At 36.4% G+C, this 14,085-nt stretch overlaps 1 protein-coding gene across 1 annotated transcript; it reads right to left on the reverse strand.

The window, feature by feature from the left end:
- Positions 1 to 404: 404 nt before the first annotated feature.
- Positions 405 to 1,352, reverse strand: LOC110327753 (olfactory receptor 150-like). The gene has a single exon (XM_021206942.1). It carries the CDS (start codon positions 1,350 to 1,352, stop codon positions 405 to 407), a length of 948 nt encoding a protein of 315 aa, XP_021062601.1.
- Between the last annotated feature and the right edge of the window lie 12,733 nt (positions 1,353 to 14,085).

Consider the following 14,085-nt stretch of genomic DNA (forward strand, 5'->3'; position numbering starts at 1 on the left):
TGCTAGGAAGAAGAATTAATGTTTTCAAGCTGTCCAGAGATTAATAAAGTGAGCAGGGGTACCATATGTTACTTAAATCTACATGATTATGTACTTAATGCAACATGTTTAAAGGCTTTGAAACTCACAGGAATCATGATGTCAAGAAGTTTCTAAGGCAATGTAGAAGTGCCTTATTCTAGGAGAGTCTATTCTAAGTGTAGACCAGAAAAGCCATGTTGCTGCTGCTGAAGCCTTCAGGAGAAGACATGAAAGGTGTATTCCACTAACATATACTGAGACTTTCTGATGCAGGTGGTTCAGCTTGACACACAACTAAAGTTTCTTGTTTGGAACTTAATTAGTGTTAGCAAATAAAATTTTCTGGTTATAATTTGTATGTTTTTTTGAAGGTAAATTCTTCTTTACACATGGAATTTCATTTGAAATAACTTATTTAGAGCAATTTTAACATCCCTATTTCTCAGGCTATAGATCATAGGGTTCAGCATGGGCACAATAGTAGTGTAAAACACAGAGGACACTTTGCCTTTGTCTTTGGAGCTGACAGANAAGGGCTGCAGGTACATGAATGCCAGGGAACCAAAGAAGACAGAAACGGCAGAGAAGTGGGAGCTACATGTGCTGAAGGCTTTGAATCTGCCCTCAGTGGATTTGATACGGAGGATGCTAACAATGATGAAGATGTAAGAACCCAAGATAGTCAATGTTGGAATAAAGATATTAAACGCACTGAGACACAGGAGTACTACCTCATTGACATAAGTACTGGAGCAGGCAAGCTCCATCAATGGGAAAAGATCACAGAAGTAATGGTTTATTATATTAGCCTTACAGAAAACCACTCTTAGCATGCAGAGAGTATGAACTGCTGCACCAATCAAACCCATGCCATACACCCCACCTACCATCCAGGAACAGATTTGGTAAGACATAGTTACATTGTAAAGCAAGGGATTACAAATGGCAACATAGCGGTCATATGCCATTGCAGCCAACATATGACACTCAGATATAACAAAAGCAAGGAAGAAATAGAGCTGAGTCATACATTCCTCATAGGAGATGACATTCTTCTTTGCCACAAAGTTCACCAGCATCTTAGGGGTAATAACAGTGGAGTAACAGAGGTCAATGAAGGACAGGCTGCTGAGGAAATAGTACATGGGTGTGTGCAGGTGCGAGCTGAGCAGGATGAGGATGATCATGCCCAGGTTCCCCAGCACTGTGAGCAGGTAGATTCCAAGGAAGAGGAGAAAGAGGGGCAGCTGCAGCTCTGGTTTGTCTGTTAATCCAGCGAGGATGAACTCAGTCACTGTGGAGTGATTTGTATCTGCCATTTGCACCTGCATGTTTTATGTGGGGAGTAAGAAAAAAATGTTTATCTGTCTGCCCTTGGTGTATGACATTGAATTCAAGTTTTTCATTTTGGTTTTTCCTCTTTCCAGCAGCTCTTCATGTTTGTTAACAGTTCAAGATTTTAGCATATGACATACAAATACATATCCAATGTATCTATGTCTATTTCTGTTCAATGAACATCCAATGAACAGATATAATAAATTTAATGGAGTTGTATAGCACCTCATGCCTATCTGGTAAATATTGCTTTATATCAAAATATTAGCACCATCCAAGACCTCACAAAGAATATCCTTGGAAAACTTTCACCATTAGTGAATAAATGAAACAATTTTGACGTATTTATTCAATGTTTAAGTGTAGATTCAATATCAAGAATGTAAATAAGACACTGAAAATAAAGTTCCTTTATTTGTAAAGGAAGAAATGACAATATTTTGGCATTTTAGTAATGTATTTTTCTGTATAGAAAAGCCCAATTAATACGTGAAGGAATTTGAAGGAACATTTAAATGCTCAGCAAATTTTAGAACAGATGATTAAAGTAAAACTAAAAAACTATTAAATTCATTAATAAAATAAAATCATAATTTGCTTATATAGACACTAAATAGGAGAAATATTAGCCATTTCACTTAGAATTGTAAGTTTCTATGGAAAAGAATTAAAAACATACAGAAAAACAAAGGCATTCATACTCATGAGTCAATCAAAATCTTTGTGACAGTGGACATACTTTCCCGATCAATCTCTGACCTCAGTGATATCACTATTAACTTCCTAGTTTTCTTTTAAGTTTGCTTGCACATGAGTTATTATACCCTTATGAATTTGTATTCATGAATATTATGTGATCCAAGAAAATGATAACTAAACTGAAATGTCAGGATAAAGACCTTGACCTCTCCCATCTTCAATCTCACTGTAATACGACAATAGTTTGCATGTTATAGTACTGTCATATGTATAGATGTGCCAGTTAGTGTAACACATTTAACATCTCAGAAGCAAGATTATATCTATAAGCTTTGGGTGTGAGTGCTATTTTATTTTATTTTATTTTATTTTATTTTATTTTATTTTATTTTTTGGTTTTTCGAGACAAGGTTTCTCTGTATAGCCCTGGCTGTCCTGGAACTCACTTTGTAGACCAGGCTGGCCTCGAACTCAGAAATCCACCTGCCTCTTCTCTCGAGTGCTAGGATTAAGGGCATGCGCCACCATGCCTGGCTGTGAGTGCTTTATGATAAATAAGTGTAGAAATATTTTTAATCATGTGATATGAGGTAATTCCTGTTAATATGTAACTCTCCTGCCATTCAGTCAAACTAATTCAAAATGGTCCATTGGAAATAAATATAGAAGATAAATCTATATCAATATTGAGGGAAAAGTGACCACAATTTTACCAATTTGAAATTGCTAATCTTTTCTAGATAAGGTGCTAAAATCAGAGGCTGCCATACAAAATTAGTAAAGTGAATATTACATAATGTCTGGAAATATGGTATGTAGCATGGAAAAAAGATTAAGATAAGGAAAAGATTTAAATAGTGGATATTACAACTAGTATGCTTTAACAATCAAAAGGTCAAATGATGTAATTTATAATGGCAAGATGATGGAAATATCCATTATTCTATTGGAGATGCTCAATTAGCCAATAAGAATTGGAAACACTGCTGTTTATTGTTCATTATTAAGAAAATTCAAATCAAATCTACAGTTAAATGATTCACACTGATCAGGATGATTGTAGTTAAAGCTGTAAGTATTATAAGAATGAAAACAAATTAGAATCTTTTTATATTTATAATGGTATTTTAAAATAATTTAGACTGGAAAACATTTTAAAACATTTCAAAATATAACTATAGTGGTATCATGTATCCCAGAAATTTCAGTGTAGTGATATAACCGACAAGAATTGAAAATATACATTCACACAAAAATTTGTACAGTAATGTTTAATCATTAGTACTCATGATATCATAAATTTGAGAAAAACACAAATGTTCACCCACTAACTAATGAATAGCCAAGGTATACTTTTTTCCATAAAATGGAACACTATTCTGTAATAAAGAGGCTTAAAGTCCTTAAGTAGATCATGTCTCTGAAGAGCTTGAAACCAATGTCAACCAGCCAGAACCCCTAGAACTGCCAGGGACTGGAGCACCAGGACCACCAACCAAAGACTACACATGGAGAGACCTATGGATCCAGCCTCATAGAATGTCCTTGTTGGACAACAGTGGGGGGAGTGGCCCTTGGGCCTGAGGCTGTTCGATCCCCCAGGGTAGGGGAATGCCAGGTTTGAAAGGTGGAAGTGGGTGGGTGGATGGTGGAGCACCCTCATAGAGGCAGGGAGGAGTATGAGACAGGAGGTTTCTGGAGGGGAGAACTGGAAAGGGAATAACATTTTAAATGTAAATAAAGAAAATATCCAATAAAAGAAAAAAAAACATGAAAGAAAGAAAGAAAGGAAGGAAGGAAGAAAGAAAGAAAGAAAGAAAGAAAGAAAGAAAGAAAGAAAGAAGAAAGAAAGGAAACAAAACAAAACAAAAGAGAGAAAGAAAGAGTGTACATGAAAGGGACCCAGAATGTAAGACAACAGATTGAAGTATCAAGAACAGGCCAATAATACAGACAGAAAGAAGCTGTATGTCTTCAAGGTACTGTAGGATGGAAGGGAGGTACTGATGTCACTGCTCATAATTAGAGTTTTATTTAGTATGGAGATGAAAATCCTCTACAGTTGAACATGGTAAGGCGTGCATAATTTAATAGATGTATTAAAACACTGACTTACAGTAAAGAATTATATATATAATATTTTTAAAAAGTTAACACAAAATTAGAGTAGTCAAATTGCCTGACCAGAACAACATATCCTAGTACCTTTCTACCTGCCTGAATCCCTTCCCATCTATGTTGACCTTGTGTATACCTCGTAATTTATACCAAATATTCAGTTTTTCTCAACATTGTGGCATTTCTTTGTCCCACAGTCCACTGTTGCGTTCATTCATCAGTTCATACTATTACAGGTTATATTTATCCCTCTAATCCAAAATTTTAAAACAGTAAAATAAATACTCTTAATGAAAGAAGAGTTTAAGGCAGAATGTAGACATGTAACCTAGAGGTTTTTACTCATGTCTTCTACCTGAGAAGAGTCATAAAGCACAATCATCAATTAAGCACCAGGCTAAGAGAGGCTTCTGTACTTTCAACTTCCCAGGTGCTACAGACTTCAACCAAATCAACTAACCATTGTACAATATAGTATTCTATCATTCCAGCACAAAGTATACCAAGATTTAGACTAAAGCATATGCTTTCATAGATTCCACTGTTTTGACTGGCCACCTGACTAGTTTTTTCTGTTCTTGGCCTCTGACAAGAATATTCTGGAAAACAAAGGTTCTTAAAACACAAGCTCTACTACATCTTACTGTGTCACTGTAATAAAGAGGCACTAGCCATGGGTGTCTGGCCCATCTCACCTGACTAATTGCCCTGAAGTCTAACATGATCTCATAAATTCAGTGCTTTCCTTTTTGTGTCTGATTTAGTTAACTTTGTATTCTGTATTCAAAGTTTGTCTGTGTTGGCTTCTCCTATAAAATTTTCTTTGCAAAATGAAACAAAATAGTAGCTTTTAGTTTTAAACTTAGTAATGCCACATGAAAACAACCATGAAATTACTAAACTATAACTAGATTTAAAATGATTATGGAATTTTAACTGATTCATATAGAAATTACTTAAAAAGTATATTACCTTAACAAAATCTTTGGTTACTCTCTAGAATCATCCCATGAGTATTTCACAGTTATATTTTGTATATTATAACAGAGAAACATATCTCATAATTGTGTGAACACAGAGAACATTTAAAATTTGTCCTTGAGTTAGAAGCTTGTTTTGAAATAGTTTTATCAAGAAGTTAGCTAATAATCATATGCAAATGTATTATAACAGTTATAAAAACAATCACCAACACTTGCAGGATGAAAGATGGACCAAGAAGTTATTGCTTGGAAGTGAATGTGAACTGATAGTAAAAACCCTTCAACAATGATAAACTGAAGTGATGTTTTAGATGTTGAATATAGAGAAAGGCATATCACAGAGCTACCACTCCTCTGACTATTTTAGTCTTAAAGGGAAATAGGAGGTAGACTGGTTGATTGCATAGTGTTCAAATGGTAAAGTAACAGTTTTCATGTTCAATATTATGAATCTATAAAAATTATCAAAACATACCAAGTATTTCAATGTTTGATTAAAACAAACAAAGTATCTAAATAACAGAAGAGAAAGGAAGATAAGATAAAGAGTTCCTTGATGACTTGTGCTAAAGTGATGGTGTGGTTAGATAGAGCATTATAAGGTACACCTATCTAGGAAATTTGAGTATTTATTATTGAAGTTAGTTATGCTCTACCTGAAGATGTTGGGCAGTATCTGAATGATCAGTAACACAGATGGGGAATTGAATGCATTATGTTGCCTCAGAGAAGATAGTAAAGCCAATTAGATACAATTTGTGTTAGCATCACACCCATCTATTAAGCATACTTGTAAAAATGTTGGAACATAAATCTTTTCTTGCCTTATGATACATCTCTTAAAAATATGGGTGATCATTTTCAGCTCCTTTCCTAAATTTTCTAGAGACTGGACCTCAGACAGTCTGTCTCATTCCAAGATGGAATGGTGCAAGGAGAAACTGAATCCAGGTGCTCACCTTTTTTCTACTGGGAAACTTCTCTCCCAGTTCTGTGTGAGCTTTAGAGCCAGTGACCTTCTCATGAAGTAGTTCTGTAGTAGTTAGTGATAGTTCACATAAAACCTCGCCAATCTCTTACTCAGAGGATCAAGTCACAGATCTCAAGTTCTAAGTAGTTCACATATGGCCATGATTCATGTTCTAATTTCTTGGGTCAGTAGAATAAAGTTAATGCAGCTTTGATGGTTAAAAAAAAGAGAAGTCATATATATATATATATATATATATATATATATATATATTCTCTCAAGACTTCTTATAATTAGCATGAACTGCATAGAGTGATGGGGGAAGCTAAGAGCAATTAAATTTTATCTTCCATCCCCCATGTGACATTCTTATCTCCCTGGTGTGTGATTCTCTCTGTTTGGAAAGAGTAGTGATCTTTTGGTTAAGTCAAGAAATTAAGCTCTGGTGAACATGTCTTTATGAAGCATGCATGACACAGACTTTCAAGCTAAAAATAATTAGTAAAATATTTGAAGCCATGTCAATGTGTTTGTGCTTATTTAAGGCATTGTGAAATAATTATTTGTAATTTTTATTAAATGTTGTTCCTTTCATATCTGTTTACTGTTTTCAACATTTCTTAAATGATCTCAATTAATGGTCTAGAGGACATGTTGATATAAGTAAATTTGTAATTAAATGGTGATTCAAAAAGAACACAAAATGAACTTTTGTAAATATTTTAAAAGAGATAATAACTTACAACTGGGGTGGTTTTCCTTAATGGTATGGGATGTAAATTCTGAGTACAATATAGCCAAAAGAAAAAAATGTGCCAAGAAAATAAAGCAAAATGAAAGACTGTAATTAGTTTTCTTGGATTGTAGAGTTAAAGATGAGCAATATGGCTTATGAAGTATATGATAAGGTTGAAACTTAGAACATAAAATGTCTGTATAAATGATGTTTAACTCATTATAAACACACACATAAATGATTGATACATGATTGAAAACATGTCTCTATAGAAGGTGAACATATACAAATGCCTCCTACTCAACATGATTGGATCATGGCTTTATTATAGAGAATATGAAATTCTGAAACAAAATATTTGAGTGTGTAAGAAATAAACATGGGGTTTGCAGCAGCCAAGCTCTAACACATACATTTACAAAATAAATATATTGGTTGCAAAAATTAACAAAAGGTAATACTTATGAACCAAGTGGTTTATATAAATCAGTAGGGGTAGAAAACAGATATATAACACAGAAAGACCTCAGGTCATTTACCTAAATTTTTTTTTCAGATAAATAGAAGCAATTAGAACAATGAACTTATATCCATCCTCTAGATAGTCTATTCTATCTCTTTTATTATTTTTCTTTTTTGTCAGCTTTCTTATTTATTTGTGATCAGAAAACTATTTCCATATAGCACATTTTATTCTTTACTGGGTATAGTAGCCTTGGCTGGCATTTGTGATCTCTTAGGGTCTGTATCACATCTGTCCAGGATCTTCTGGCTTTTATAGTCTCTGGTGAGAAGTCTGGTGTAATTCTAATAGACCTGCCTTTATATGTTACTTGGCCCTTTTCCCTTGCTGCTTTTAATATTCTGTCTTGATGTAGTACAATTGTTGTTCTGATTATTATGTGTCAGGAGGAATTTCTTTTCTGGCCCAGTCTATTTGGAGTTCTGTAGGCTTCTTTTATGTTCATGGGCATCTCTTTCTTTAGGTTAGGGAAGTTTTCTTCTATAATTTTGTTGAAGATATTTGCTGGCCCTTTAAGTTGAAAATCTTCATTCTCATCTACTCCTATTATCCGAAGGCTTGGTCTTCTCATTGTGTCCTGTATTTCCTGGATGGTTTGAGTTAGGATCTTTTTGCATTTTGCATTTTCTTTGATTGTTGTGCCCATGTTCTCTATGGAATCTTCTGCAGCTGAGATTCTCTCTTCTATCTCCTGTATTCTATTGCTGATGCTCACATCTATGGTTCCTGATTTCTTTCCTAGGGTTTCTATCTCCAGAGTTGTCACATTTGGGTTTTCTTCATTGCTTCTATTTCCCTTTCTAGGTCTTGGATGGTTTTGTTCAATTCCATCACCTGTTTGTTTCTGTTGTCCTCTTACTCTTTAAGGACTTCTACCTCTTTAGAAGTATCCTGTTTTTCTTTAAGGACTTGTACCTTTTTAGCAGCGATCTCCCACATTTTTTAATAATGCCCTTCTTAAAGTCCTCTACCAGCATCATGAGGTATCCTTTTAAATCCGGTTCTTGCTTTTCGGGTGTGTTGGGGTATTCAGGACTGACTGAGGTGGGAGTGCTAGGTTCTGATGATGGTGAGTGGTCTTGGTTTCTGTTAGTAAGATTCCTATGTTTGCCTTTTGCCATCTGGTGAACTCTGGAGTTAGTTGTTATAGTTGTCTCTGGTTGGAGCTTGTTCCTCCTGTGATTCTGTTAGCCTCTGTCAGCAGTCCTGGGAGTCCAGCTCTCTCCTGAGTCTCAGTGATCAGATTACTCTCTGCAGGGAAGCTCTCCTCTAGCAGGGAAGATGCACAGAGGCCTGGAGTTCAGATCTGCCTCCTGGCTGAAGATGTAGACCTAAAACAGGGCCTGTCCCAGAAGATGTGTTGCCTCTGCAGTTTATTCACTCACCTGCACAGACTAGCCACTGAGGGACCCTGGATACAATATGACTCTCTCACCTGCTCTGGCAGACAGAGCCCTCACAGGTGGCCACCTTTCCTCTGGTGAGGAAGGTGCCCAAATTTCTGGAGCCCAAAAAAGGGTCTGTCCCAGAAGTTAGGTTGCTTCTGTCTGTCCCAAATCTGTGTAGCTTCTGCTGTCCACACTCTCTCCAGTGAAGACTGGAGCCTAGGCGAACCGGAGCAAAGATGGCTCTCCTGCCAGCTCAGGCCTTGAGACCTCTCCCAGGCAGACACCCTTCCTCCTTGGGCAGGAAAGGTGCAGGATGACTGGAGCCAGAAATGGGATCTTTCCCAGAAGCTGTGTAGCTTCTGCAGGCTGCCCTCTCCCCGGCAGTGCACCAGAGCCAAGATGGCTCTCCTACAGGCTCAGGCCTTGAGACACCTCCCGGGTGGACACCCCTCCTCAGGCGGGAAAGGTGCTGGATGACTGGAACCAGAAATGGGATCTTTCACAGAAGCTGTATCGCTTCTGCAGGCAGCCCTCTCCCTGGCCATGCACGGGAGGAAAGACGGCTCTCTTCCTCTGGTGGGAAATGTGCCAGATGACTGGAGCCAGAAAGGGGATCTTTCTCAGAAATTGTGTCGCTTCTGCAGGAGCACATTTTATTCTTAACCGTAGCCATGATGTAATACAACTGACAAATAGAACTATGTTCATATTCTCAACTATAACTATATATTCATGGAAGCACTCAATATTTCCCACTCCCTCTGCTCAGAGCCACTCTTCTATTTTTCTCCATAAGGTTTACTATTTTAGACATCTCATATGAGTGGTACAATAAAGTGATTGTCCTTTTAGGCAGACTTATTTAAATGAGCATAATGTCTCTCATCTACTGAGAGCTATATATATCAATGCAAATGGCAGAAATTGTCACTATGGAACTATGGGACTTCCCTAACAAGATTATGGAGGTTAGTTCAACACTTCAAAAATTGGAAAATAACATTGGGAAACAATGAAAACACATATCTTATAGAAGTCATTTTCTATGCAAAAGCAAGTGGTTTATTTTCCAGTTTTGGGGTTGAACTTCAATTAATCTCTCAAGGCAAGTGACTAGAAGGTTACCCCCCCCCCAATGGCTATTACAAGCAGTTTTTATACTTTTTAGTGGCACAGGTTATATCAGAAAGGTTACAATTCAAACTTATTGGCTAAACATATTGACCTTTAAGTCTATTGGCTAGTAAGCATGGTCAGTTCATGACACACATTTCTGACAAAAAAAAAAAAATAAGTATGTTCCTCTGGGTGGGGTGTTAAATGAAGGATGTTCCTCTGGGTGGAGAATGGAACTTGACCTAGCCTTGAACCCAGGCGAGAGGGGAAAGCTCTAAGGAGGGTATAGGACTGAAAAATGCCCTTAGAGTCCTTCATTACCCCCTTTTTCCTGTACAAAATCCAATCCTGGAGCTACACTCAGGGGTCTTGGGTAATTAACTCACATTCTTTAGGCCCTGTACTTAGGGTCTCATATTTTTGGTGCAGGACTATCAGCTGTACTGCTCCTATTCTCTCTCCTATGAATGTTATAAACTTGTTCAATATGCAGGCTCCAAAGATCAACAATAGCAGGAAATAATTAAGTATCCTAACAAGGTAGGTGGTTAATGAAATGAAGGTGGTTAATCAAGGGGAAGAGTTAAACGAAGCCCTGATGCTGTTCTCTTTCTCTCCTCTACTTGGCTAGCCTTTCTCTTGCCTTGGCCATTGAATCCTTAACTACCCCCAGAATGGTCTCCAGTATGTGCTTCCCAATTTTTTATAGCCACAGTTAGCACAGAAAAAGTGGTTGCCTCCCCTGATAGGCCTATTGCTAGCTTTGCCCATTTTGGGGGTCACACATATATGGGGCTTTCTTTTCTTTTTTAAGGTAATGATTGATTTTTTTAATTTTTTAATTTATTATTATTTTCTTTATTTACATTTCAAATGCTATCCCGAAAGTTCCCTATACCGCCCCCCCGGCCACTGCTCCCCTACCCACCCACTCCCACTACTTGGCCCTGGCCTTCCCCTGTACTGCAAAACAGAGTGCTGACACGATCAAAGCATGACCAAGAAATTTTGTGTGAATATTTAATAAAGTACAAAATGCTCACAATTATTTAGTTTTGAGTATTCTACAATATGTTAAATATATACTATATTATCACTCATATGTTACTATATTACCTAATATAATTTTGTACACCTAGTAGGAAATGAGGCTATATTTTTACATGTTTGTTGTTGATAAAATTACTTATTGTAGAGATAACACTTTCAGAAATATTTATCAATTCATGTAATAAAAAACAGGTGCATAATATATATAAAATATAAAAAAAAAATGACACAAATATATGTCTAGTTCCACAAATAAGAAAAAAGGATTTCACAGAAAGGCCATATTCCTAAAATAAAACTAAATATAAAAATGAACTGAAGAATTACAAAACATACCTAAATTACATAGACTCTAAGGAACACCAGAATTTCTCTATATATACATCCGAACAAGTGAATCTAATATCTCCACTCCCAAAAGAAAAGAAAAAAAAAACATCAGTAATAATCTTGTTTGGACATTTATTGTTGTTTATTGGTAAACTTCTCCATTCTTTTATTCTAAAACTCTGTGCTCCCACCTGTTCATGAGTACCCAGAAGCACTTAAAATTTGGGGGCAGTCTACTTAAATTAGCCTGCATTACCTATAGCTCTCCTAACTCCTCTACAGAAACATATTTTCTTCCATAGCATCTGCCAAACTGCACAGTTACGACTTTAAGTGATGGTGAAGAAATGGAAAACTTTTCATATAAGTTAATGTACAAAACAAGATAAACACTCCCTGAAATTGTATTCAATACTGCAGCAGAAGTGCTAGAGGAAAACTCAGAACAAAAGAAGCAATATATCTAACTGTAGAGCTAGTAAGAAAGCTTTTTAAACTTATACACATCATAATCTTGTATGTAGAAATTCCAAATAATCTAGAGAAAACTAACTGGAACTAGTATCAATGTCAAGAAGAACAGTAGGAAAACTCAGCAATCGTGCAATGTCTTTAAAAATTATGAAAAGTGATTAGATATTCATGAGTAATTTAAAAAGAATTTAAGAAATCACACATAATTAATAATTATTAATGAAAGCAATTAAAGACTTACATAAATGGAAACCTTTCATGTTTATGAATCAAAAGATTGGAAAATTTGTAATACTTCCTAAATTGAGCTTCAAATTCAGGTCAATATCTATCATAATAGAAGCTCTTCTCTTCAATAATTTACCTCTGGAGCATGAGATATTCACAAGGTAGTATGGGGTCCAGAATAATCAAAAGAAGGTTAAATAATAGTAATGAGCTTTAAATTTCACATTTCCCCACTTGAGACTTGACAGAGTGTTACATTAATAATGTAATATTGCCATTAATACACATGTACAGATTCACGGAGTATAATCAGACACCTAGAAATTAACTTAACTTCTACATAGAATTAGATTTATGTAAGAGTTTCTTCACACTTCAATGCATGTAGATTTTGTTCAGCAAATAATAGAAAGATAATTAGAGAGCTACTAGTGAATGATATGAAAGGCTTTCTCATATAAACACCAAAATTAGTTCAAGGTAAATCTTAGAACTAAATTTAGAAGCTAATGCTAAAAATATACTGTGAGAAAGCAAAAAGGTAAATTATCATATTTGATTTAGTGATCATTCTTGGATAAGATGCCAAATCCAAGGTTGTTCTACAAAGTAGGAAACAGATTTCTTTGTTGTTGTTGTTTTTTTTTTTTTTTTAAAGGTGTTTTAAAACTGTACTTTTACCCCCTCCAAATAAAGTATCTATTGCCATTACCCTTGGCTGCCCGCCAGAACTTGATGGCAAGACTCTGAAGACACATTTTGATCTAAGAGCATGGAGAAATTAAGTCAATAGTAACCAGAAAGTTTCCTTCCTACAGTCCAATATTCATAGTATCAGGATGTACTGTGTAGGTGGCTTGTGGACTGTCTTAATAGTTAAGGTTTTTAGTGTTGTGCTAAATACCATGACTAAATCTCCTTTCACCTTATAGCTTATAAGTCTACCATCTAGAGAAGTCAAGGCAGGGACTTGGAGACAGGTACTAGATCATAGGCTATGGAGGAATGTTACTTGCAGACCTTCTCCTTTTGACTTGCTCAGCCTGCATTCTTATAACTCCCAGGATATCAGTCCCATGGGTTACATCACCCACAGTGAATACACCCTTCCAAAATAACTGTCAATCAGGAAAATGTACGACAGGTTTGCCTAAAGCCAAATCTGGTGAGGACATTCTCTCAGTTGAGGTTCCCACTTCCCTTTTGAGTCTAGCTTGTATCAAGATGACCTAAAACTAGCTAGCACGGGAGAATGCAATCAATCGTCTTACCTACTTGTGAACTGTAATACCTGGCATGAAAACCTGTCTACAGGTTCCATGGTTGAAAGAAGTCTATGGGGGTAACTAACTACTTTCTGCTTGGCTTTAAGGCCTGTTCTGTAAGAGAAAACACTTTCTTGGTCCTGTATATCTGGTATATAAAGCACATTGGTAACCTCACAGGCACCAGCCGTAAAAGCCCTACTATTATTTTACTAATAGACAAAATATCACACTGCCATATAAATTCCAAACTCTGTACCCATTTGTTGGGGCCTGGAGCCCCTGGAATCTTGTCCCTGGACCATTATCTAACACTCTTTTGCTTCTTCCACTCTCTTGCTTACATTCCATAATTGATTCAGGACATTTTACAATGAGGGCATTCATTTCCTTTTACAATGAGGGGACCCCTTTCAAGACCTTTGTACAATAGGGACATTCCTTTGACCTTAATGTGTTACCTAGCACCACTGGTTTGGCCTGTGTACCTGAGCAAATTCAGTATGCAGTTATCAGCTTTAAAATGTCCCCCATGCCACCGAAAAAAAGAGGCTTGAACAAAATTTTTGCCTTGGTTCCTTCCTTCGCGTTGTCTGATCCCCAAATTTGTTGTTTTTGCTCCCTTCCTTCGAGAACCCTATTGTTTAAGTACTGCAGGTCAGGGCAGCTTGTGCCCAGGAAAGGACTCAGATATGAAGGGGCCAGTGAAGATCACCGTAGTATTTTTTGGTCGGGTGACAAATTTTGTATGGAAGACATCTTGTGAGAGAACCTGCCACCTGGACTAGGGATCCTGTTAAGTTTGCGGTAATCCTTGGGACAGATGTTGAATAGCCATGAATTATT

The sequence above is a fragment of the Mus pahari genome, chromosome 10 (assembly GCF_900095145.1).
Source record: "Mus pahari chromosome 10, PAHARI_EIJ_v1.1, whole genome shotgun sequence".
NCBI classification, from domain to species: Eukaryota; Metazoa; Chordata; class Mammalia; order Rodentia; family Muridae; genus Mus; species Mus pahari.